Source organism: Bos mutus, chromosome 24 (genome assembly GCF_027580195.1).
Source record: "Bos mutus isolate GX-2022 chromosome 24, NWIPB_WYAK_1.1, whole genome shotgun sequence".
Classification (NCBI taxonomy): domain Eukaryota; kingdom Metazoa; phylum Chordata; class Mammalia; order Artiodactyla; family Bovidae; genus Bos; species Bos mutus.
In genome coordinates this window covers 58,193,521-58,216,498 of record NC_091640.1, presented here as the reverse complement: position 1 = coordinate 58,216,498, position 22,978 = coordinate 58,193,521, and the positions used below count along the sequence as shown (strand labels likewise).

Here is a 22,978-nt window from a genome sequence, read left to right as displayed (position 1 = left end):
TGGTAACCAGGCTATATATTCACCATGGCTTATCTTTTTTGCTGAACCATGGCTCGGTGGTAAAGAACCCGTCTGCCAATGCAGGAGATGTGAGTTTGATCTCTGAGAGGGAAGATCCCCTGGAGAAGGAAATGGCAACCCACACCAGTACTCTTGCCTGGGAAATCCCATGGACAGAGGAGCCTGGTGGGGCTACAGTCTATGGGGTCACCAAAGGACACGACTTTGCGACTAAACAACCACCACCACCCCCAGGAAGCATGCGGGATCTCAGTTCCCTGACTGGGGATCGAACCCACACTACCTGCAGTGAACGGGCAGGTTCTTAACCACTGGCCACCAGGAAGTCCCAGTTCATCGTGCCTTTTGCAGACCCTCCAGTTCCATCCTCCTTGAATTACTAGAATTCTACACGAGTGTGTTCCCCAAGGGGAAAGAGCCCTACCTTTTAGACCTCCTTCCATTTAGAGGCTAAACGAAGTAGCACAGTCACAGGCTTGGGCGCCGCCGGTTTCCAGGTGAGGAACTGAGACCCTCCTCCCATGACGGCCCCTCAGAAAGATGCTGACCCTGGGGCAAGGCTGTCTCGGTCACAGGGACACTCAAGCAGGTTCCCAGCAGGCCTAGAGGGCAGAGGTGCTGAGAACTCATCGTCTTCGGTGGGTGGGCGGCTGGCAAACCATCCGGTCAGGCCATCCAATAAAAACCCACATGCACTCGAGTAAATATTGTCTCACTCCCTGGGGAACTGGAGCCCAAGCCGTGCCGCCTCTACTCAGGAGTCAGACACATCCCCGCTGGCCATCACAGCTGCAAAGACTACTAAAAGCTTCCTAGGACAGACTGCTGTGGGCTGGATCGTGTCCCCCAGCCCTGCCAATTCTAACCTCCACGACCTCAGAGTGTGGCTCCGTTTGGAGATGGAGTCATTAGAGAGATAATTAAGGTGAAATGAGGTCAGTCATTGGGGTGCATCTTAATCCAGTGGGACTCGTGTCTTTATAAGAAGAAGAGATTAGGACACAGAGAGCCCAGAGGGAAGACCACGTGAGGAGGCACGGCCGTCTATAAGCCAAGGAGAGAGGCCTTGGAAGAAACCAGCGCTTCCTTCACTAAACACCCTAAATGCCAGCAGTCAGGGCATCCTACTGCCAGGGCGCCTCCGAGGGAGCCGGTAGAGGCTTGCCGGTCCTCCTTGGCCAAGGCTCCAGGGCTGGCGAGCCGCCCACCTGCCCTCCAGGTGCCTGCAGCAGCCCTTCACGGAGGGCAGGTGCTGGTTCCCATGGGTACGATCTCGCTGTCTCTTCCAACCCTGAGGTGAAGTGTGTCATCTCCATCTCACAGATGTGAAAAATGACGAGAGTCCAGCGACTTACGCTGAGTCCCCCAGCTTTGAACCCACATCTTCTGACTCAAACTCTATACCAGCAATCCACCTCTGTGCCTAGCGGAAGGGTGGGACATATTTTTAAAAGTAGTCAGCCAAAATCTCTTACATTTGCAGTTAGAAAACTTAATGTGCTTCAGATATGCATGTAAAAAAATAGATCTGCCTTTTAAAAAATTTTTCCATTCTTAGATTAAATTAAAATTAGGATGCATTTTCCTTGCCTAAGATGCTTGACTGTTTGCATAGCACTGGAGTAGGCAACACCACAGGTCAGCCTGTGATTTACATGTCCCCTTGCAAAGAGCATTAACAGGTAACCACAAAACAGAGCTGCTGCTGCTGCTGCTAAGTCGCTTCAGTCGTGTCCAACTCTGTGCTGTCCCATAGATAGCAGCCCACCAGGCCGCCCCTGGGATTCTCCAGGCAAGAACACTGGAGTGGATTGCCATTTCCTCCTCCAATGCATGAAAGTGAAAAGTGAAAGTGAAGTCACTCAGTCATGTCCGACTCTTAGCAGAGCTAGTCAACACATATTTGGAGTTCAGCTCCATGCCCAGTAATCAAAGACTTACAAATTAGATGTGAAAAATCAATGTTTTCTTATATATCTTAAAATAATAATTTTTAAAAAGCAAGATATAGATCTCGTTAATAGTCCATATTGGCAACAGTATAATTAGATGACTAGAGGACTGAATATTGCTACAACCTTTAAGGCAAGCCTTCTGTCATTATACTTCAAGATCTCCAAAGACACTCATGCCCTTTGACTCTGAAACTCTTCTTAAGAACCTGCATTCTAGAAATATCAGAGTTGGAGACAAATGGTAACTACAAAGATGTTTCTGAGACTGTTATTGATAAAAGCACAAAATTGGAAATAATCTATTTAACACTAGAGGAAGGTATAGGTAAACTACAGTTCATTCACAAATATGAAATATTATACAGACATTGAAAGTCTGTTTACTTAAGGGACTTCCCTGGTGATCCAGGGGTTAAGAATCCGCCTGCCAATGCAGAGGCATGGGTTCGATCCTTGGTCCAAGAAGATCCCACATGCCTCGGGACAGCTAAGTCTGCCAGCCACAGCTGCTTGGCCTGTGTGGGCAACTACTGATGTTTGTGCCTAGAGCCCTTGCTCTGAGACAAGAGAAGTCACCAAAATGAGAAGCCTGAGCTCTGCAACTAGAGAAAGCGCAGGAAGCAACAAATACCCAGAACAGCCAAAAATAAACAAAAATAATTTTTTTAAAGTATATTCACTTGAAAAATAAAATAATATAGGAAAATGATTATGTCATTAAACTATTAGAACAAATGTCTAAAGTATATATGCAGAATTCTTTCATGTATAAAAACACTGTGCACAATAAAAGAAGCGAAGAATAAACATCAAAATACGGACAGTGAAATCACTCTCCTTAAGTGAGGAAACAGGCCTAAGGTGATTGTTTTTTTTTCCCCTTTCTTTAGCATAATGTTTTTCAGTGTTTCTTAAATAGAACATGTATTTGAGCAAAAAAGAATAAAAAATCTTTTAAAATAGGCGTGGATAATCCACAACTTTTAAGGTTTCCTGCGAATTATTGAGGCCTTAGAGCTTTTCCAAAACTAACAAAACTAAGGTGATAAGCACCCAAGGTGGAGAAGCAGGCACACTGATGTCTTACTTGGGACGCTGTAAATTATCTCACTCTTTCTGAAGAGTCATTTCACGATATGTAACAAGCACTGCAAAATTGTTCTTAGCCTTTGACATAATAATTCCACCAGGAAACAGGTCCCCAAGGAAATAAATACAGAAGAGGAAAAAGGGGCGTGTTCCAAGACACGTGCTGAGGAGCCATTTATAATCATGAAACACTGGAAGCAATCTAAGCGCCCACCACAGAAGACGGCATATAGATCCTAAACCTGACAAGCAGCAGGCCACACCCTCAGGAGGAAATGTGTATGAGAACAGTGAAGTGAAAAAAAAAAAGACTAGAGAAGAACGTGGAAGAAGTAAACAGCGGTGGAGTCAGGGTCCACACGCTTCTGAAAAGTGAGTTTCTCAGTCCTAAATTGTAAGAGCTGCTTTGCCCAGAACTGGGGGCCCCCTAAGAGTTTTAAGAAAGGTGAGGAGAAACACTTGTTTCAGTTAGACTCACTTTCCGTGGATGAAGACGATCACCGGGGTGGTGAGATGGAATTGAAAGTCATTGGCAAGATACCACGTCCAGCCGTTGCACTGGAAAGAGACGGCAAAGGTCACTCCCCTCCTCCACGTGGCCAGCGGCTCGCCTCCCCGGACCAGGAGGAGGAACTCAGGGGCGGGTAAGGCGATTTCCACAGGAAGAGAAAGGACTTGAGTTAAAGATATTTCACAAACCTCATCTCAGCTCTGGAGAAGGAAATGGCAACCCACTCCAGTATTCTTGCCTAGAGAATCCTGTGGACAGAGGAGCCTGGTGGGCTGCTGTCCGTAGGGTCGCACAGAGCCAGACACGACTGAAGCGACTTAGCATGCATGCATGCATTGGAGAAGGAAATGGCAACTCACTCCAGTATTCTTGCCTGGAGAATCCCAGGGACAGAGGAGTCCACTGGGCTGCCGTCTATGGGGTCGCACAGAGTTGGACACGACTGAAGCGACTTAGCAGCCGCAGCAGCGTCTCAACTCACCCCCCTAACAATCCCAGGGGAGTAGGTATTCTTACTGCCATTTTACACCCTGGAAATTCAGACACGCTTTCTCTCTTGTTTAAGACAACAATCACAGCTAATCTCCCAGGGCAGCGGTGGGGACTGAATTCCACCACCGTGTCACAGGTGTGAGGAGTAATCACCCTCACAGCGCGGTTGGGGTCGGAGGGCCCCTGTTGTCTCTTCCTTGCCCTCCCCCCAACTCCAGGTGGAGAGAATGTGTTCATTTATTTTATTCTGTTTTTGATTTGATAGACCGTGCTCATTGAGAACGGAGGTCTGGCTGCAGACGAGCATTAGCGGGAAACCCCGGAGTTCCCACGCGTGACTGACATGAGAGCAGCTGGCCGGAGCGACCTCATCCCGGGCTGTCTGTGCCTGTGGGGCACGAGGTGGCCCCTGTGTCTCTAATTAAGGGTGAGACGACTTCTGGGGGCAAGTCTCCCCAGGGCTTCAGAGATGAGAGGTGCCTTGGTCTCCCCTCCCACCCCGTCACTCCTGAGACCAAGCTAATCAGAAGTGACAGCTTCGCTCATCCCACCTGTGACCCCAGCCAGTCTGCCCCCAGGAAGGTGGCCGGGCCTCTGCTCCAGGGCCCCCTGTCACGGAGGGTGATGGAGGGGTCCGCCTGAAGACAGTTAAGACAGTGACGGAAGCCCTGTCGAAGCTGCCGGGCCCTTGTGAACCAAAGGCAGCCGTCTGGTTGGTCAGCGGTCCTGCAGTCACAGTTTCGTGATTCTCCTTTCAGCAGTGCTTTCTGCTGCTGCTGCTAAGTTGCTTCAGTCGTGTCTGACTCTGTGCGAACCCATAGACGGCAGCCCACCAGGCTCTGCCGTCCCTGGGATTCTCCAGGCAAGAATACTGGAGTCGGTTGTCATTTCCTTCTCCAACGGATGCATGCATGCTAAGCCGCTTCAGTTGTCTCCGACTCTGTGTGACGCTATGGACAGCAGCCCACCAGGCTCCTCTGTCCACGGGATTCTCTAGGCAAGAATGCTGGAGTGGGTTGCCATTTCCTTCTCCGCAGTGCTTTCGAGGCAGGTGCAAAATCATTGACGCGGTTTAATTACAACTAGTTCACTTCCATTTGCTCCAAGCTTGGAAAGGAAGCATGACCCATATACACAGACGTTGTGAGAGCTGGCTGGACATGGGGTAGAATTCATTACGGGGAGGGTGTGGTGACTCCTTCCGTCCCAATCCCGGTTCTCTGGGTGGAGGTGAAGAAGGCGTCCTTCCTGCTGGGGTGGCGTGGCCCCAGACTGCACAGTGATGGGGCGGGGGCAGCTGCGTCCAGGACAGGCAGCGCGCTGGCCCGGCCCCGGGCCCCCGCCCCGTTCCGTCTCTGCTTTCCCAGCGCCCACCCCGCCAGAGCTGGTGCAGCAACCCCCGCCTCACACCCGAGGCGAGCCTCCCTCCCACAGCCCACCTTCCTACAGCATCGCCAGAAGAAACGGGATCAGACTCGGGCTGGCCCGGGAACGCGCGCCGGATCGCGCCCCTCCGCCCCTTCGCGGAAGACTTGAACGCACCGCATCCTGGACCGACAGGAAGTTATTTAGCAACAGCAAGTTCGTCCACCAGGCACGCCGGCAGTTCTCCAGGTGAAGCTTGGGCACCTCCCAGACGGGCCCCCAGGGCGCAAGGGAGAACAATCCAACCAGCAAGCACACGGAGTACAGGTGAAGAGGCTGCAACCTAGCGGGAGAGAGCCCGGAGCGAATGATTCTCCATGGGGGTTCCATACGGTCCCCTGGGGTGGGGGTCACATAGTGATGGTGGATAAGACGCTCAAAAATAGACTGTCCTGGGGGAGGGACCACGTCCTCACTCACCCCTCAAACCTTCGATTCATTCGTGGGTTCAAAGCGGCCTAGGTGCTACTGATGCAAAAATACTGTTCTTCATGGAGCAAGTCCTATGTGTAAGCCACTCTGCTAGGAACTTTCTAAACCTGTCCAGTAACTATGATGTCAATTTTACTGATGAGCAAATTAGAGCTCAGAGACGTTTGAGTCCCTTACCCAAGATGGTCCAACCGTATGTCAGTACTGAGATCTGTCACCGTTACCTGTTCCTTTCAGGGGCCTCCCTAGATGAACATAGCTCTCATACCCCCTCTTATCCTCCCTTCCTGCCTCACTGCATTTCCTCCTTCCTTCCCTCACACACCACCTCCTTCCAAGCAGGGTCTGCGGCAGCTACAAGCTGATGAAGAGGACACTTGGTGTCTAGACTGGGGCTGTTCAATAAAATGTAATAATTCCAGCCACATCAGCTGTTCCGTTAGCACATTCCAGCGGCCGCATTTTAAAAAGTCAACAGTACAATTAGTTTTAATACTATACTTCATTTGGTCAATACATTCAAAATATTGTCATTTCAACAGATAGCCAATATGAAAAACTATTGAGCTATTTTGCACTCTTTTCTTTCAGAAGCCTGTGTATTGGAGATTTGCAGCCTGTCTCACTGGTCTGCCCGTCTCTGGGGCGGGGGGGGGATGGCTTATGGACAACACGGAAGGCACATGCAATGCGGGTGTGGCTTCTGGGTGGCCCCCAGCAGAGCCCTCTTTTTTTAAAGAATATATTTGAAAATCCAGGGCAGTACAAGGGCAGAGAGCCTATGGCCCAGAAGCATCTCTAAACATCTCGGAGGGGGCTTCAGGGCCTGCGGTGTGGGGTGACGGATGGGGGAGGGCAGGGCAGCTAGAGGAGCAGCCCCAGCAGAGGTGTGGGTCAGCACCCCGCCTCTGGTCTGCATCCCACAGAGATGACCTCCTTCCTAGAGAGCATCAGGAGGGCAGGAGGGTGGTGGGTATCTGGGAGCAGGCCTGAGGTTGCTGATCAGAGTCTGAGGGCATGGGCGCCAACTCTGCCAGGATGCACCTTCCTGGACCAGCTCAGGCTGCAGCCGCAGAGCCCTGGCCAGGTCCTGGGTCCTGCCCAGTCAGCCGTCTGACCGCGCTGCTGTGCGGATGTGGGACCGTGCTGCTGTGCGGATGCTCCCTCGGGCTTGGGCTCGCACCCCTGCCCGGCCTCCCCCCACCATCTGTCACCTCCATCTCCCCGGGAGAACCAGTCAGCCCCAGCTCCTCTCTGAACCGGAGTCCGGGTCAGACACCCTCCAGAGGGACTTGGGTAGAGGTGGCATTCCGCCTCAGGCAGGCTCGTGGCCGGGCCGGCAGGGGGAGCGGAGGCTACTGGGGGGCCACGCCTGAGGGGTTACAGGGGAAAGAACACAGAGACGTGAGTTCTAGTTTTGTCTAAATTTTTCACACTGAGAAAATCGGGTCACTCCTTCCTTTCCTCTCCTGCGGAAAAGGGGGCTGACAGTTCCTTAGCTTCCTCTAAGGAGAAGGAGGACTCCCGCCTCCTCAGATTTTCTGAGAATCAAGAGATCACTAAGAAAACTGGAGTCGGAGAATGGAGTTATGGTTGCCGGGGGGAAGGGAGAGTAAGGGAGTTTGAGAAGGACAGGTACACAAGGCTATATTTAAAATGGATAACCAGCACTTCTCTGGTGACCCAGAGGTAAGGAATCCACCTTGCAGTGCAGGGGATGTGGGCTCGATCCCTGGTCTGGGAAGATTCCACGTGCCTCAGGACAACTAAGCCCGCGGACCTCACTGTGGGATTAAGACTTGATGCAGCCAAATAAATAAATATATAAAAAAAAATCTTAAAGTGGATCACCAACAAGGACCCCCTGCAGAGCACAGGGAACTCCGCTCACTGTTACGTGGCAGCCTGGATGGGGGAGTCGGGGAGAGTGGACACATGGACATGCATGGCTGAGTCCCTGTGCTGTCCACTGGAAACTGTCCCAGCACTGTTAATCAGCCATACCCCAATACAAAATAAAAAGTTAAAAAAAAAAAAACAACTGTTTGAAACGTGGGGCGTGTCATATAAATATACATGCCCTTCAAGTGTCTGTCCAAACTTGAAGATTCAGTCAAAGTGGGTTTGCAAAGATTAAAATCTGTGACACTAGCCACTGCCGGGGGGTGTGAGCAGCGGCCTCCTCATAGCTGGCCGGGTGGGAAGGTCAATTGGAAAACGTCCATCAGCACATTCAAGGCACCAAATGTGGAATTTTGGTGGAATTTACCTCGTAGGAATTTACCCTGCAAACGTGCCCAGACAGCTGCACAAAAATGTACAGACTTCGTGTCACTGTCTAAAAAGACTGCAAAAAACTTGGAAATCACCTTCATGCCCATTCATGGAGAGCAGTTAAATACATGATGATGGTCCACCCACACGGCGCCATCCCGGCAACCTTAAAATCAGTGAGGTGAGTCCTTCCAAAAGGAAGTTAGAGAAAGATGCCAAATCATTAAGTTTAAAAAGCTATGTGCAAAATAATGCAGTATTAAGTATAGTTCTATTCGTGGGTGGGGAAAAGAATATATAAATACATGGAAAGTCCCTGCAAGAATTAATTCATAAGAAGCTGTTACCAAAGCCGTCCTGTGGGAGATGAGACTGGAAGGGGTGCCTTTATTTTTAGTATATAACCTTCTGCTACAGTTAGACATTAGTATCAATAATTTTTTTAACTTAAACCAATGGGTGGGGGCTTCCCAGGTGGTGCAGAGGTAAAGAATCCACTTGCCAATGCAGGAGATGCAGGAGACTTGGGTTCAATCCCTGGTTGGGAAGATCCCCTGGAGGAGGAAATGGCAACCCATTCCAGTGTTCTTGCCTGGAAGTCGATGGACAGAGGAGCTTGGTGGGCTACAGTCCATGGGGTTGCAAAGAGCTGGACATGACAGAGTGCACACATCCATGAACTAATTTTTTTTTTAATTTCTTTTGTTTACTTTTTTTAAATTTTATTTAATTTTTGAACTTTACATAATTGTATTAGTTTTGCCAAATACCAAAATAAATCCACCACAAGCCCCAAGGCTTGTAGGGTCTTAGTTCCTCGACCAAGGGTCGAACCCGGGCCCCCTGTATTTGGAAGGCGGATTCTGAACCACTGGACCAACGGGGAAGTCCTACTAGTAAGCTAATTTTTAACTAGTGGCTCCAACTTGGAACAATCCCACAGTTTTAGGGGTCTGGAGCCTCTTCTCTCCTTGTTTCCTGTGAGATACCTGTAAGGTTTCACCCCTAGAAGCTGGGCTTTCACATTTTCTGAAACTTGCAGAAGGCCCCACTTGGTCTGCCTCTCCTGCCCTTGCCCCCATACCGCAACGAAGTTCTGTCCCAGCTTGGACTCATTTGTTCTCTCCCTGGCTCCCAGCTGGCACTCTCCCAGAGCTCCCCATCTCAAGAATGTCCTCCCCATCCTCCACGTCACTTGAGCTGGAAAGTCTGCCTGTCCACGGTTGGCACCCTCTCCATATCCTCACTGCCCATGGCCAGGGCACATCCCACAACACGTCACCCCTGGGACCCTCGCCAGCATCTTGCCCCATGAGGCTTCACCACTGCACCTTCCTCCACTCTGGGCTCTCGGCCCCAACGACTGCTTTATCTGTCCAGGAAAACACGTCTGAGTCTTTACCCCCAGCTCTGGGGCTGTTCTTCTGAAGGGTTTCCCAGGCAGCACCCACCAGGCCACTGGATACCACACCCCAACCCCTAACAACCCGCCTGAGCACTTATCACTGAGAACGCTGGGCCTGAATGCCAGGCCCTTTCCTCCAGAAGAACACAGGGCAAGACTGGCTGCTTCACCCAGTGCTCGTCCCCAAAAGATATTGCAAGAAAAAGTATTCTGTCAAGCCTTCAGGGCGAGGACTAGATTTAATGGAGCTTGGAAGAAACCACAAAGGCAATAAAGTTCTATTTCTTAGCTTAGACTCATTCTTAAACTATTAACCACAGAAGTTAAAAAGTAAAAATAACAACAGTAATAATGATAGCTTATATTTACTGAGGGCATACTACCTGTCACATTGTTCTAAATTCTTTGCCTGCGTTATCTGTTTTGATTCTCTCAAGAGTCCAGCAAAGTGAGAGCCATGATTCTGCTCATTTTTAAGATGAATAAACTCAAGCACAGAAACACTGAGACGCTTACTCAAGGCCACACAGCTGTAAATGACTGAATCAGAAGGCACGCCCAGGCAGACTGGAGTTAGATCTTACGCAGTCCGTTTGACGGGCCCAGAAGATTGTTTCAACACTCCCCTGCTATTTTGTGATGGTGCAGTGTAACAACAGAGCCATGGACCCTAAGTAACGGGAACTGGGCTCCAGCTTAGCCACAAACCATGATTTTAAAAGTGTATACATTTTTAAATGGTGGGTTACATAGGTAGACGTTTCTTTTTCTCCCTACACGTCTACTGTCTCATTACATCACTGCCACTCTGCTATCGCACTGGCTCCATATTCTGTCCCAGTATTGTATTCCATTCTGATCCAACCAACCAGGCATTCATAAAGAATACTACCATCCTTTCTGCCTTCTTATCAGAACAACCATCATCCCAAGCTTCCACCAGCCCCTTTCCTGATTGTACCTTATTCTTTGTTTATTATTACCATTAATCCTTATTACAGGCTCCAATTACTACTAATTTACAGGAGCCATACAAATTCTGTTGAACATAGATTTCATGGGACTCTGACTGTATATTCATTGAAACCTGCTGTCCATTAGCTTTAGAAATGAGGTTTTTGTTGGTTTAATACAGTTCAAGTTTTATTAGGAAAAATACCATGAGTACTGATATCTTCCACTGTCAAAGCCATTAAACCAGAAAGAGCAACCACATTTAAACATGGTTTAAATGAAAGAAAACTATTTTTCTTTCAGTTTATTTTTTCTTTGAAAATTCTTTCAAAGGAGGGTTAAAGACTAAAAATAATAAATGATTACGCAGCAATACAGAATTGAAAGATTATATGAATAACCTACCTTATAAGGCGACTGAAAAAGTATCTGAGTATGACGCTAGGGGTTATTCCTTTGTCTGAATTCTGACGCATCTTTAAAAATGATCTTGCACTTAACCAGCCACTGAGAGGAAGAGAAGAGTAGATCACAGGAATGACTGATCAGTGATGCAGTTCACAGGTTGATCAATTTGGTTGTCTCTTTCAGGACAGACTAAGTGACGCTGCAGTAACAAAACATCTTTAAGACTAAAAACAGTAATAGCTTTCTCCTTGCTCGTGGTATGTGTCCACGGCCAGGCACCTTGAGCTCAGCATCTTCCTCACTACGGGAGCCAGGCCGACGGAGCAGCCTGTGACAAGAACTCTTAGGATTTACTCTCTTAAGCACTTTCTTACCTAACAAACATCAGCGTTATATTTATCATGTGGTACATTCCATTCCTAGTACATACTGGTTTTATAACTGGAAGTTTGTACCTTTTGAGTTTCCCATGCTTTTGACGCTTATTCTGTTTTTTTTTTTTTCTTTTCTTTTCTTTTTTTTTTTCAGGTGTGCATGCAATCTGAGTTCCCAGGCCAGGGATTGAACCCAGGCTCTCAGCAGTGAAAGTGCAGAGTCCTAACCACTGAACCACCAGGGAATTTCTGCCTTTTAACATTTATAGCGATGAGCCTCTAGGTTTCCTTTAGGATGGACTATTGATCTCCATGCAGTCCAAGGAACTCTCAGGAGTCTTCTCCAACACCAAGAAAATCAACCCTGAATATTCTTTGGAAGGACTGATGCTGAAGCTGAAGCTGCAATACTTTGGCGAAGAGCCAACTCATTGGAACATACCCTGATCCTGGGAAAGATGGACAGCAAAAGGAGAAGGGGACAAGAGAGGATGAGATGATTGGATGGCATCACTGACTCAATGGACATGAATTTGAGCAAGCTCTGGGAGATGGTGAAAGACAGGGAAGCCTGGTGTGCTGTAGTCCATGGGATCGCAAAGAGTTGGACATGACTTAGTAACAACATGTGTATCATAGTTGCTCAGTCATGCTTGACTCTTTGCAACCCCATGGACTGTAGCCCACCAGGTTCCTCTGTCCATGGAATTCTCCAGGCAAGAATACTGGAGTGGGCTGCCATTTCCTTCTCCAGGGGATCTTCCTGACCCAGGGATCCTGTATTGCAGGAGAGTCTTTACCATCTGAGCCACCAGGGAAGCCTACTATTAAGAGACATTTCTAAGTATAAAGACAGGTCAACTTAAAAAGTATCAGCAGATACATGTTTTATCTTATAATCTATAGACAATACATTAGAATATGTAATGAATCCATACACCTTTTCCAAAGGAATACCTAAGACAGATTGCAGCCATGAAATTAAAAGACGCTTACTCCTTGGAAGGAAAGTTATGACCAACCTAGACAACATATTCAAAAGCAGAGACATTACTTTGCCAACAAAAGTCCATCTAGTCAAGGCTATGGTTTTTCCAGTAGTCAGGTATGGATGTGAGAATTGGACTGTGAAGAAAACTGAGTGCCGAAGAATTGATGCTTTTGAACTGTGGTGTTGGAGAAGACTCTTGAGAGTCCCTTGGACTGCAAGGAGATCCAACCAGTCCATCCTAAAGGAGATCAGTCCTGGGTGTTCATTGGAAGGACTGATGCTGAAACTCCAATACTTCGGCCACCTCATGTGAAGAGTTGACTCATTGGAAAAGACTCTGATGCTGGGAGGGATTGAGGGCAGGAGGAGAAGGGGATGACAGAGGATGAGATGGCTGGATGGTATCACCGAATTGATGGACACGAGTTTGGGTAAACTCTGGGAGTTGGTAATGGACAGGGAGGCCTGGCGTGCTGCGATTCATGGCGTCGCAAAGAGTCAGACACAACTGAGCATCTGAACTGAACTGAACTGAACCCAAGACAGAAGTAGCAGTAAAGTTATAAATGACAGTCATCAATGAGATGAAATAATTTAGATGAAGCTTTTCTCTGTCAAAGAGATGGGGACTGGGCAAGTGGTCAGGAAGGAAATACAATGTGCTTTTAATTTTGCGTGAAAAATAATGTTCAGTTCCACGTTGCTGAACATAGCTCTGTTTTTGCCAAATAAATCCTCTACTTCAAATTACTGTCCAAAAGCTTTATTAAAACTCTGCTTCTGGCCTTTGTTTTGGAATCTGTTACTTTTGCTGCCGCCTCCTGACTGCTGTCCTCTGAAGCTCCTACTTCTTTCCCACTGTCCCCTGACACCTCGGTTGCCCTCGTGCTGTCCTGAGGCCTCAACTGTCTTCCCGCTGTCCTCGGAAGTTGCGATATCCTTCCCGTGGACATTCTCGCTCTGGTTGCTCCATGGCCACAGAACGCGGCCCGTGCCGCGCATCACGCCTCTCTTCTGTACCGCTGCCACTGACGCAGTAGGGATGTCCAAGCAAACACCCGACCTTCCTTCGAGAAAGACCATTCCCTTCACTTTGAAATCAATATCCTCACCCAGCTGCTCTTTAGGTTCTTTCCAAGCATAGCTAATGTTTGGCATTTCAATCGAGCACTGCAAGATCATGGTCACAAAGCCTGCTTCCGAACTGATCAAGAAGCGCTGGTCTACCGACGTGGCACCGGAAATGTAACAACATATAACAACCTACAACTTAGTAGCAGCAATAGCTCATGACCCTTGTCGGTGTTTCTCTAAAGAACAAGTGTGTTTCCTATTGCAAAAGAAGGCTGTGTGTGTGTGTGTGTGTGTGTGTGTGTGTATTGGGCAGGACTTGGAAGGGATCAGTGAGGGTTAGAGACTGTCTACTCTCTGCCAGCAAGAGTTTCTTTTGAAATGCAGCAAGCTGGATTCACTATAATAGGGACAAAATTTATAGAGACAAGTGAAAGAGAGCACTGAGTTGAGGAAGTAGCATGGCCAATTCTGGTTCCGGCTGCCTCTTAGTTTCCAGAAAGAATGAATCAGGGTCTCCCTCTGTGTGTGGGCAAGCACCGTCTCAAGTTCACAAAGACAGGAAAAGAGAAAGGCTGGCAGGAAAACAGGCTCCGAGCAAGACAAGAGGTTCCAAGAGGCTAAGAAGACCCAGGAAACCCAAACAGACTGGGAAAGAATAAAATCCTGCAGGAGAGATATATGAAATCAGCCCAATCTGAGAGATAGAAGAAGGATTCCAAAACCGTCACCAGTGACAGAAGTCTTAGGTCCTACTATGTAATATATTGCTTCCCAGGTGGCTCAGTGGTCAAGAATCTGCCTGCTGATGTGGGAGCCACAGGCAGATTCAATCCCTGGGTCAGGAAGAGCCCCTGGAGAAGGCGACGGCAACCCACTCCAGTATTCTTGCCTGGAGAATTCCATGGACAGAGGAGCCCGGCAGGCTATAGTCCATGGGGGTCTCAAGAGTCAGAGATGAGTGAGCGACTGAGCACACACTCACACATGTTAAATATATTAGTGACACAGCTGTTAAGACATGGTTTTGGCATAAAGCATACATTATATTTCAGTTCTGATTGTACTGAAATGTACTCTAGCTGAGGAGGGGTTGGGGGGCTTAGATTATTTTATCTCCAACATCAACTTTCTCAGCTATAAAAATGGGCCTGATAGAGGTTGATCATCAGAACTGTATGGGATCAAAGTGTTTCTTAGCACAGCAGCAATGACATGTTTTCACTATTAGTGATATTATCACTAGTGATATATATCAATATATATATCAATATATATATATCAATATCAATATATCAATATATCAATAGTGATAATATCACTATTAGTAATATTTCCGATGTTGGAAAGAAAATGAACAGACCACGTGCACTTCCTAAAGTGATAAAATGAAAACTGGGAGAGAAAACGACAACAGGCACTGAGATAGGCCAGGAGAAACAGAAGCAAACAGGAGTAAAGAAAAAAGAAACACACGTCTTGGTCTCTTGATTGTGACGGGATCTGCTGGGTCTCACTCTGCCATCCTCGCCCTGCAAGCTGGGGCTGGCACAGGGGTTCTGAGATGGGACCCGAGGGCAGCATTGCCTGGAGGGCTTGTTACAGTCAGAGCGCCTGGTCAGGGGGCCTGAGTGGGGCCCGGGAATCTGCATTTCTCCCAAGCTTCCGGACGATGCTGAGACTCTATTCTGAGAAGCACTGGGGAAGGCCCAGCACTCCCCGGGCCCCAGACCAAGCCCAGTCAGGTATGCTGTCTTCACCGTAAGGGAAAGTGTCTGTTGCCCCGTCACCTCCAACTCTTTGCTGCCCCATGGACTGTAGCCCGCCAGGCTCCTCTGTCCATGGGATTCTCCAGGCAAGAAGACTGGAGTGTGTAACCATTCCCTTCTCCAGGAGGAATATTCCCAGCCCAGAGATCGAACCTGGGTCTCCTGTACTGCAGGCGGATTCTTTACCGTCTGAGCCACCAGGGAAGTTTTCGGGGCCATCTGGAATCTCAGGAGCGTTGGCCTGTGCTGTGGGCCTCTCGGGACTAACCCAATGGCTCTGGGCTGTCTCTTGATTCCCACTGATGGCCCGGGATGACCAGCGGCCTTTCTTGCCCTTCATGCTTCCCTCCTGGTGGCAGGTCTCCAGCTTGAGTTTGCTTTGGTTCCAGCCGTCCTGATCTGTCCTTGCCAGCTCCCCTCCCGGGCTTGGAGCCCTGCCGACCAGCCCCAGCCAGCATATGGCATCTTTTGTTGCCGTGTTCTTACTAGCTTCCTTGCAGGAAACAGAGCTCTGGTGTTTGAACTGCTATCCCCTGGGCGGACCTCCCCGCCCTGCAGAGGCTCCCACTCTGTTCTTGGATTTTGACTGCCTGGTTAGACCCAGGTAAGCTCTCTCGGAACGTCTGGTGCCCAGTAGCCCGGATATCATAGTCTTGTTCGCTGCAGATGGTGGACTCTATCCCTCGCCTGTCTGGGCTGCTCTCTATTGGATAGAGCATGGTTGGACAGATGAACGTGCGTGCATGCTCAGTCACTAAGTCCTGTGCGACTCTTTTGCGACCCTATGGACTGTAGCCCACCAGGCTCCTCTGTCTGTGGGATTTCCCAGACAAGAATACTGGAGTGGATTGCCATTTCCTCCTCCAGGGGATCTTCCCAACCTAGGGACCAAACCCACGTCTCCTTCATCTCTTGTATTGGCTGGTGGATTCTTTACCTGCCGAGCCATCAGGAAGCCCCCAGATGGATTAATGCTTAGCAGTTAATGATGCCATCTACCATCACCATCTCCCTCTAAAGGAAGGGATACATAACTCCAAACAGGCAGAGACAGGCCAGCACAGAGGCTGGAGCTCGGACTCTGGGACCAGGCTGCCAGGACCACGCCCTTCACGCTCAGCTCCCTTATCTTTAAAGCGGCGATTTCAGTGGTCTGCCATACAAGGGACAATATTCAGCCATAAAAAGAAATGAAGTACTGATAAGTGCTTCAACATAGATGAACTTCATAAACGTCATGCTAGCTGAGAGAAGCCAGGCACAAAAGTACTCTGTGTTAGCCGCTTGTATGAAGTATCTAGAGCAGGTAAATCCACATTGGAGAAAGCAGGTTTCTAAGAACTGGAGGTAGGAGGGGCTGGGGAAAACTACTTAATGGGTGTGAGGTTTCCCTGAGGGCGATGAAAACGTTTTGGAACCGGATAGAAGGGGGAGCTGTGCCACAAAGCGAATGCACCAAGTGCCACTGCATCATTCGCTGCTGCTGAGTTGCTTCAGTCGTGTCCGACTCTGTGTGACCCCATAGAGGGCAGCCCACCAGGCTCCCCCGTCCCTGGGAGTCTCCAGGCAAGAACACTGGAGTAGGTTGCCATCTCCTTCTCCAATGCATGACAGTGAAAAGTGAAAGTGAAGTTGCTCAGTCGTGTCCGACCCTCAGCGACCCCATGGAGCCTCCAGGCTCCTCCGTCCATGGGATTTTCCAGGCAAGAGTACTGGAGTGGGCTGCCACTGCCTTCTCCGAATCATTCATGGGAGTGGTTAATTTTATGCGATGCAAATTTCACCCCAACCCCCAAAGAACAGAACAAAAAAACTGAGGATTTTAACAGTTGTCCCTACTGTATAGGAACACCATGAGGATTGCATGATATAATGCTGCAAAGGGCTTTACACAGAGGCTGACACTGATCAAACATCTAAGAAAATTTGCCTCTTATTAGTTAATTTAAATAAACACCACTTTATATAACCTCACACCATTTTCTTATTTTTTCCCACATTTCGCTGTGGTGAGAACTGGCAACTTGATCATGGATTTGCACCATACCAGGAGCCAGAATTTGAGAAGTGCTGAAATAAACAAGTTTGATCAATAAAATCACCTTTTATAAAAGGTCTTTTTAGAGAGCCATCCAGAATCATTTAAAGAGAGGAACTGGCGGCCTCGGTACCGTCCAGGGACGCCCAGAGGCAGAGGCCAGGGAGAGTCAGCGTGAGCCCTTCGGTGTTTCAACAGGCACATCCACACTTCCCCAAAGAGCCACGAGCACAACTCCAGCCACGAGAGCACCACATTACCTGATCAGGAAAAACGTGTCCACTCCGAGATAGAAGGGGCCACTCCGAGAATAAAGGTACAGTGGGTTTCTAGGCACCCTGGCCTTCCATTCAAGCACATTATCTGTAAAAAGGTAGGACACAGTGTCTTTTTATTGAACGGAAGAAAATCTTGTGATTTATCTTTTCAAAAAAACACCTTTAGCTTTCAGCTGTATTGAGAGGGTTTTGTGCATCCGTGCGATTCACTTAAGAGGAGAACGTGGAATGGAAGTAAGAGAGGGTGGCTCGGTAGCTGCCTGCAGCCTGGGTTCTCGCCTGGGGCCCTCTGCAGGGCCCGAGGCCCCCGTGGAGCTACAGCAGCATCGCCTGTTCAGATCCCCTGGGGGTCCGCAAACTGCCCTGGGCTGGCCCCGCCCTCAATTCTGACATGTGTTTGTAGGTCCCACTTGGAGAGTTCCACTCTGTCGATGGGAGCTCTTCTGGAGTGTACCAACAGAAAGAAGATCCACAAATACTGATTTTATACTAGTGCACAATGTTTATCTATATTCGCCTATTTTTCCAGGAGAGGGGAAAAAGAAGTTTCTGGATTCATTAATCACGACAAGAGGGAACCCAGCTCTTCGAAAGGTAAAAATAAAATACTCAGCTATCCCTGTTCACCAGGGAATCGCGTGTCTGGTTTACACCTAAGGGAAGGTAAAGCAACCACGGGACACTGGCCCAGAACACTCATTTATGGAGGCCACAGCCACGTCTCGAGAAGGAAGGCCACTCGAGAAGGCTGCAGGCTCCCCTCCTAGGGCCTGACGTGACCTCCTACACGAAAGGCCCTCCCTTCCTTGACTACTCCAGAGATCCCTCAGTCTTCCGCACCCAGAGACAGCCATGCAGTCATCTGACTGGTGTGCCCGGACACGATCCAGAGGAGGCTCAACATTCGGAGGCCGTTCAAGGCAGGGCACGTGCTTCCCAGCATCTTTGTGGTCCAGAGGGCTGGCACATTCTTCTGCCAAGAAAAGCATTTCAGAGCGCGGTCCACGGCTCCTAGGAAACCTGGGCAGGAGCAAAGGCATTACTGCCCACACTGAAAGCCAGAGCAGGCCACACGCTGCCCCCCAAACAAGAGGCAAACCTGCAAGCCAGTGATCCTGGCCGCCCCCCAGACGCTGCCTCCCTTAGACCGTGGAAAGCTCAGCCCAGTTCTCCTTGTCCCCTCTTGAGCTATCTGTGGCTCTCTGGACTTGGTCTCCCTCCTCTAGGAGCCTCGACTTTCCCTAACAGTCTTGATCTGAGATTGGTGCCCACGCCATCTCATAACAGAATAGGCTTCCCGTCTCAGGCCCCAGGAATGCCAAGGCCTGCCCGCCTCCATCATGTTTCACAGAGGGTTAGGCGAAGGGAAACTTAGACATCATTGAGAAGTCACACACTCCCTAAAGCCAGCGTGGGGCTTGAAATGGCATCCCTGGGGCTCGCCCAAGAATGAATCGCTTGCAACAACATCCCTAAGAACGCAGAGCAGCAGAGGCAGCAGCAGCGAAGGGTGCCGGCCTTAGAGTTAGTCGGACACTCCTGGCTCTGAATCTGCCACGTATTAGCTCTGGGACTTCTGTCAAGTGAATTAACTTCTCTGTGCCCAAATTTCCACAACTGCAGAATGGGAATCAAGGTCGATCTTAGAATTGTGGGCTGATCACAGGAATCAAATGAGACAGAGTCACAGCTGCTACCACTCACCAGTTTAAACTCCATTACTTAAAGAACGGTGAATGCCTTCTACTTAATTTATTCCCTTTCGTTTAAAACAAATTTAATTTGGCTCATCCTGAGAGCCCACGAAGTGTCTGGAATTGCCAAACAGGAGCCTCCGAAACTCAAGCTGGCTCCGGGAGATTCATTGTTTTCTCCAGGACATCGCTGGGTGCCTCAAACGTGAGCACAAGAATTCCTCGCAGAACTGAAACTCATTCACAATCAAGATCAGGCTTATAAACAAGCTCTGGAAATTTAAGTCAATTTCTTAAATGGAAGAACGTAATTAGCATTGTGAGGTTCCAGGGGTAAGGGGGAGTTTTTCCCCTGGGGTCGCTCTCAGAGGTGTCTGCCTGGACGGGAAGCTCACCCTCCTGCTTAGAGGGATTTTCGCTCGGCAGGAGCGGGCGTGGGCCTACTCCTCTGGGTTCCCCAGCTCTAAAGGGGAGTCATGAGAGCTGGGCTTTGTCCAGCTCTGCCAGTTCCTTTACCTCTGAACCTGTTTCTTCACTTTTTTTTTTCCTAATCAGAATTTTTTTAATTTTATATTTTCTGGCTGGCTGGGTCTGTGGTGCATCGCCGGCTTTTCTCTAGCTGCAGTGGGTGGGGCTCCTGTCCGCTGTGCTGCTCTGGCTTCTCAGGGCAGGAGCCTCTGTTGTTGCCGAGGGAGGGCTTTGGGGCTCCCGGCTTCAGCAGCTGCGGCTCATGAGCTCGGGAGTCTTGGCCCCGGACTCTAGAGCACAGGCCCAGTATAATTGTGGCACACAGGCCCGCTTGCTAGTCGACATGTGGGATCTTCCCAGACCAGGGACTGAAACTGTGTCTCACATCGGCAGGCAGATTCTTTACCACTGAGCCATCAGGGAAACCCTTTCTTCACTTTCAAACTGAGCACACTTTTTGGCAGGGCTGTTGTGAGGTTTCAAGAGCAATATTTGTCAAATATCTGGCCCCAGGCCTAATTTGGCAAGCAAGCACAGAATACATTTGGCTATCATTATTTTTTTTCCCATCTAAATTCCACTTGCGAGTGAACTTAACTAACAGTAGCTACCGGACTGTCTGAAAATAACTGGTCCAGAGAGAAGGCAGACTCTGAGCCCCGTTTCGCTCATTTGTAAATGAAAAGTATCTTAAACCACAGGAGCAGAGGGAGGATGGGGTTAAACAATGCATGCAGTTACCTAAGTGGGATCCCTGGACCAGTAGCTTCAGCATCACCTGGGAACTGTCAGAAAGGTGCAGTCCAGCTCCACCCTAGACCGGCGGAATCAGAATCCTAGACAGCTGGGCCCGGGGATCCGACTGCGACAAGCCCTCCGGGTGATTCTGCTGCTCACCGGGTGTGACAGTGCTTTGAATTTCTGGATCTTCCCAGTGATTATTACTATGAGCCCACTCTCAGTAACTGAGAGCCCAGTATTACTACAAGCCAACTACCAGGACCTCCCTGGCAGCTCAGACAGTAAAGAAAATCTGCCTATATAATGCAGGAGACCTAGGTTCGATTCTTGGGTCGGGAAAATCTCCTGGAGAAGGGAATGGCTACCCACTCCAGTATTCTTGCCTGGATAAGTCCATGGACAGAGGAGCCTGACTGGCTACAGTCCATGGGGTCCCAAAGAGTCAGACACGACTGAGCGACTAACTCTTTCTTTCTACTTTTAGTAACAGACCGTAGAAGAAGAGCCCCCGGGCTGAAGTCCATAGCCATTAACTTCAAGAAAATGTCCTCAAATATTTGTTCCTATCCTTCTCATCTAAATAGTGAAGAACAGGGACTTCCCTGGCAGTCCAGTGGCTAAGGCTCGGCACTCCCAATGTGGGGGCCTGTGTTTAATCCCTGGTCAGGGAACTAGATCCCACACACCCAAGAGTCTGCATCCCACACCTGAAAGATTACACTGCTGCAAGGAAAGTCAAAGACACAGAGTGTTATGCTGATTTAACTTCCTAGAGAGTGTAAAAATAGAGAAAAATGTTGAACCTAAGGGTCTCTCCATCTCGATTATTTCCAAACATTCAGGAATGTGACATTTCACTCTGATGGTCAGTCAGTCAGTTCAGTCCCTCAGTCGTGTCCGACTCTTTGAGACCCCATGAATCGAAGCACGCCAGGCCTCCCTGTCCATCACCAACTCCCGGAGTTCACCCAAACTCACGTCCATTGAGTCAGTGATGCCATCCAGCCATCTCATCCTCTGTCGTCCCCTTCTCCTCCTGCCCCCAATCCCTCCCAGCATCAGAGTCTTTTCCAATGAGTCAACTCTTCGCATGAGGTGGCCAAAGTACTGGAGTTTCAGCTTTAGCATCATTCCTTCCAAAGAACACCCAGGGCTGATCTCCTTTAGAATGGACTGGTTGGATCTCCTTGCAGTCCAAGGGACTCTCAAGAGTCTTCTCCAACACCACAGTTCAAAAGCATCAATTCTTCAGCGCTCAGCCTTCTTCACAGTCCAACTCTCACATCCATACATGACCAGTGGAAAAACCATAGCCTTGACTAGATGGACCTTTGTAGACAATGTAATGTCTCTGCTTTTCAATATGCTATCTAGGTTGGTCATAACTTTCCTTCCAAGGAGTAAGCGTCTTTTAATTTCATGGCTGCAGTCACCATCTGTAGTGATTTTGGAGCCCCCAAAAATAAAGTCTGACATTGTTTCCACTGTTTCCCCATCTATTTCCCATGAAGTGATGGGACCAGATGCCATGATCTTCATTTTCTGAATGTTGAGCTTTAAGCCAACTTTTTCACTCTCCTCTTTTACTTTCATCAAGAGGCTTTTTAGTTCTTCACTTTCTGCCATAAAGGTGGTGTCATCTGCATATCTGAGGTGATTGATATTTCTCCCGGCAATCTTGATTCCAGCTTGTGCTTCTTCCAGCCCAGCATTTCTCATGATGTACTCTGCATACAAGTTAAATAAGCAGGCTGATAGTATACAGCCTTGACATACTCCTTTTCCTATTTGGAACCAGTCTGTTGTTCCATGTTCAGTTCTAACTGTTGCTTCCTGACCTGCATACATGTTTCTCAAGAGACAGGTCAGGTGGTCTGGAATTCCCATCTCTTGAAGAATTTTCCACAGTTTATGGTAATCCACACAGTCAAAGGCTTTGGCATAGTCAAGAAATCAGAAATAGATGTTTTTCTGGAACTCTCTTGCTTTTTCCATGATCCAGCAGATGTTGGCAATTTGATCTCTGGTTCCTCTGCCTTTTCTAAAACCAGCTTGAACATCTGGAAGTTCACGGTTCATGTATTGCTGAAGCCTGGCTTGGAGAATTTTGAGCATTACTTTACTAGTGTGTGAGATGAGTGCAATTGTGCAGTAGTTTGAGCATTCTTTGGCATTGCCTTTCTTTGGGATTGGAATGAAAACTGACCTTAAATATAAAAAAAAAATTGCTCCAGCCACAGAACACAGAAATGTCCCATTCTGTGACCACAGGTAAAGGTAGCGGCTGAGAAAGCCAAGGTAACCTTAGTGTCCCCATCAGAGAGGGTCTTACTTTGGGTGAAGAACCTAAAGCTTCCGGGCTGATTCCTGGTACCATCCCTGGTGTGTCTGCCTGTGGTCTGGCCTTAAACACAGGCTTGTGGGTTAGCCCTTTTTTAAAATAATTTTACTCATCTATGTATTCACTTTTGGCTGCGCTGGGTCCTCATTGCTGTGTGGGTCTTCTCCAGTTGCGGTGAGCGGTGGAGGGGAGGGTGGCTACTCTCCAGCTGTGGTGCGAGGGCTTCTCGTTGCGTTGGCTCCTCTTG

At 48.7% G+C, this 22,978-nt stretch overlaps 1 protein-coding gene and 1 non-coding gene across 2 annotated transcripts in view; both read right to left on the bottom strand.

Moving 5' to 3' along the window:
* LOC102266072 (O-acyltransferase like protein) overlaps window positions 1-22,978 on the bottom strand; it is a 68,253-nt gene that overhangs the window by 14,304 nt on the left and 30,971 nt on the right. Inside the window, exons 6-10 of the mRNA XM_005910422.2 lie at window positions 18,328-18,507; window positions 17,470-17,572; window positions 10,964-11,065; window positions 5,611-5,776; window positions 3,544-3,623 (exon numbers count right to left, since the gene is read on the bottom strand). Coding sequence (XP_005910484.2) covers window positions 3,544-3,623; window positions 5,611-5,776; window positions 10,964-11,065; window positions 17,470-17,572; window positions 18,328-18,507 — 631 coding nt within the window. The remainder of the gene's footprint in view (window positions 1-3,543; window positions 3,624-5,610; window positions 5,777-10,963; window positions 11,066-17,469; window positions 17,573-18,327; window positions 18,508-22,978) is intronic.
* TRNAE-UUC (transfer RNA glutamic acid (anticodon UUC)) lies at window positions 11,513-11,585 on the bottom strand. The gene has a single exon. It is a non-coding gene; the product is annotated as a tRNA-Glu (tRNA).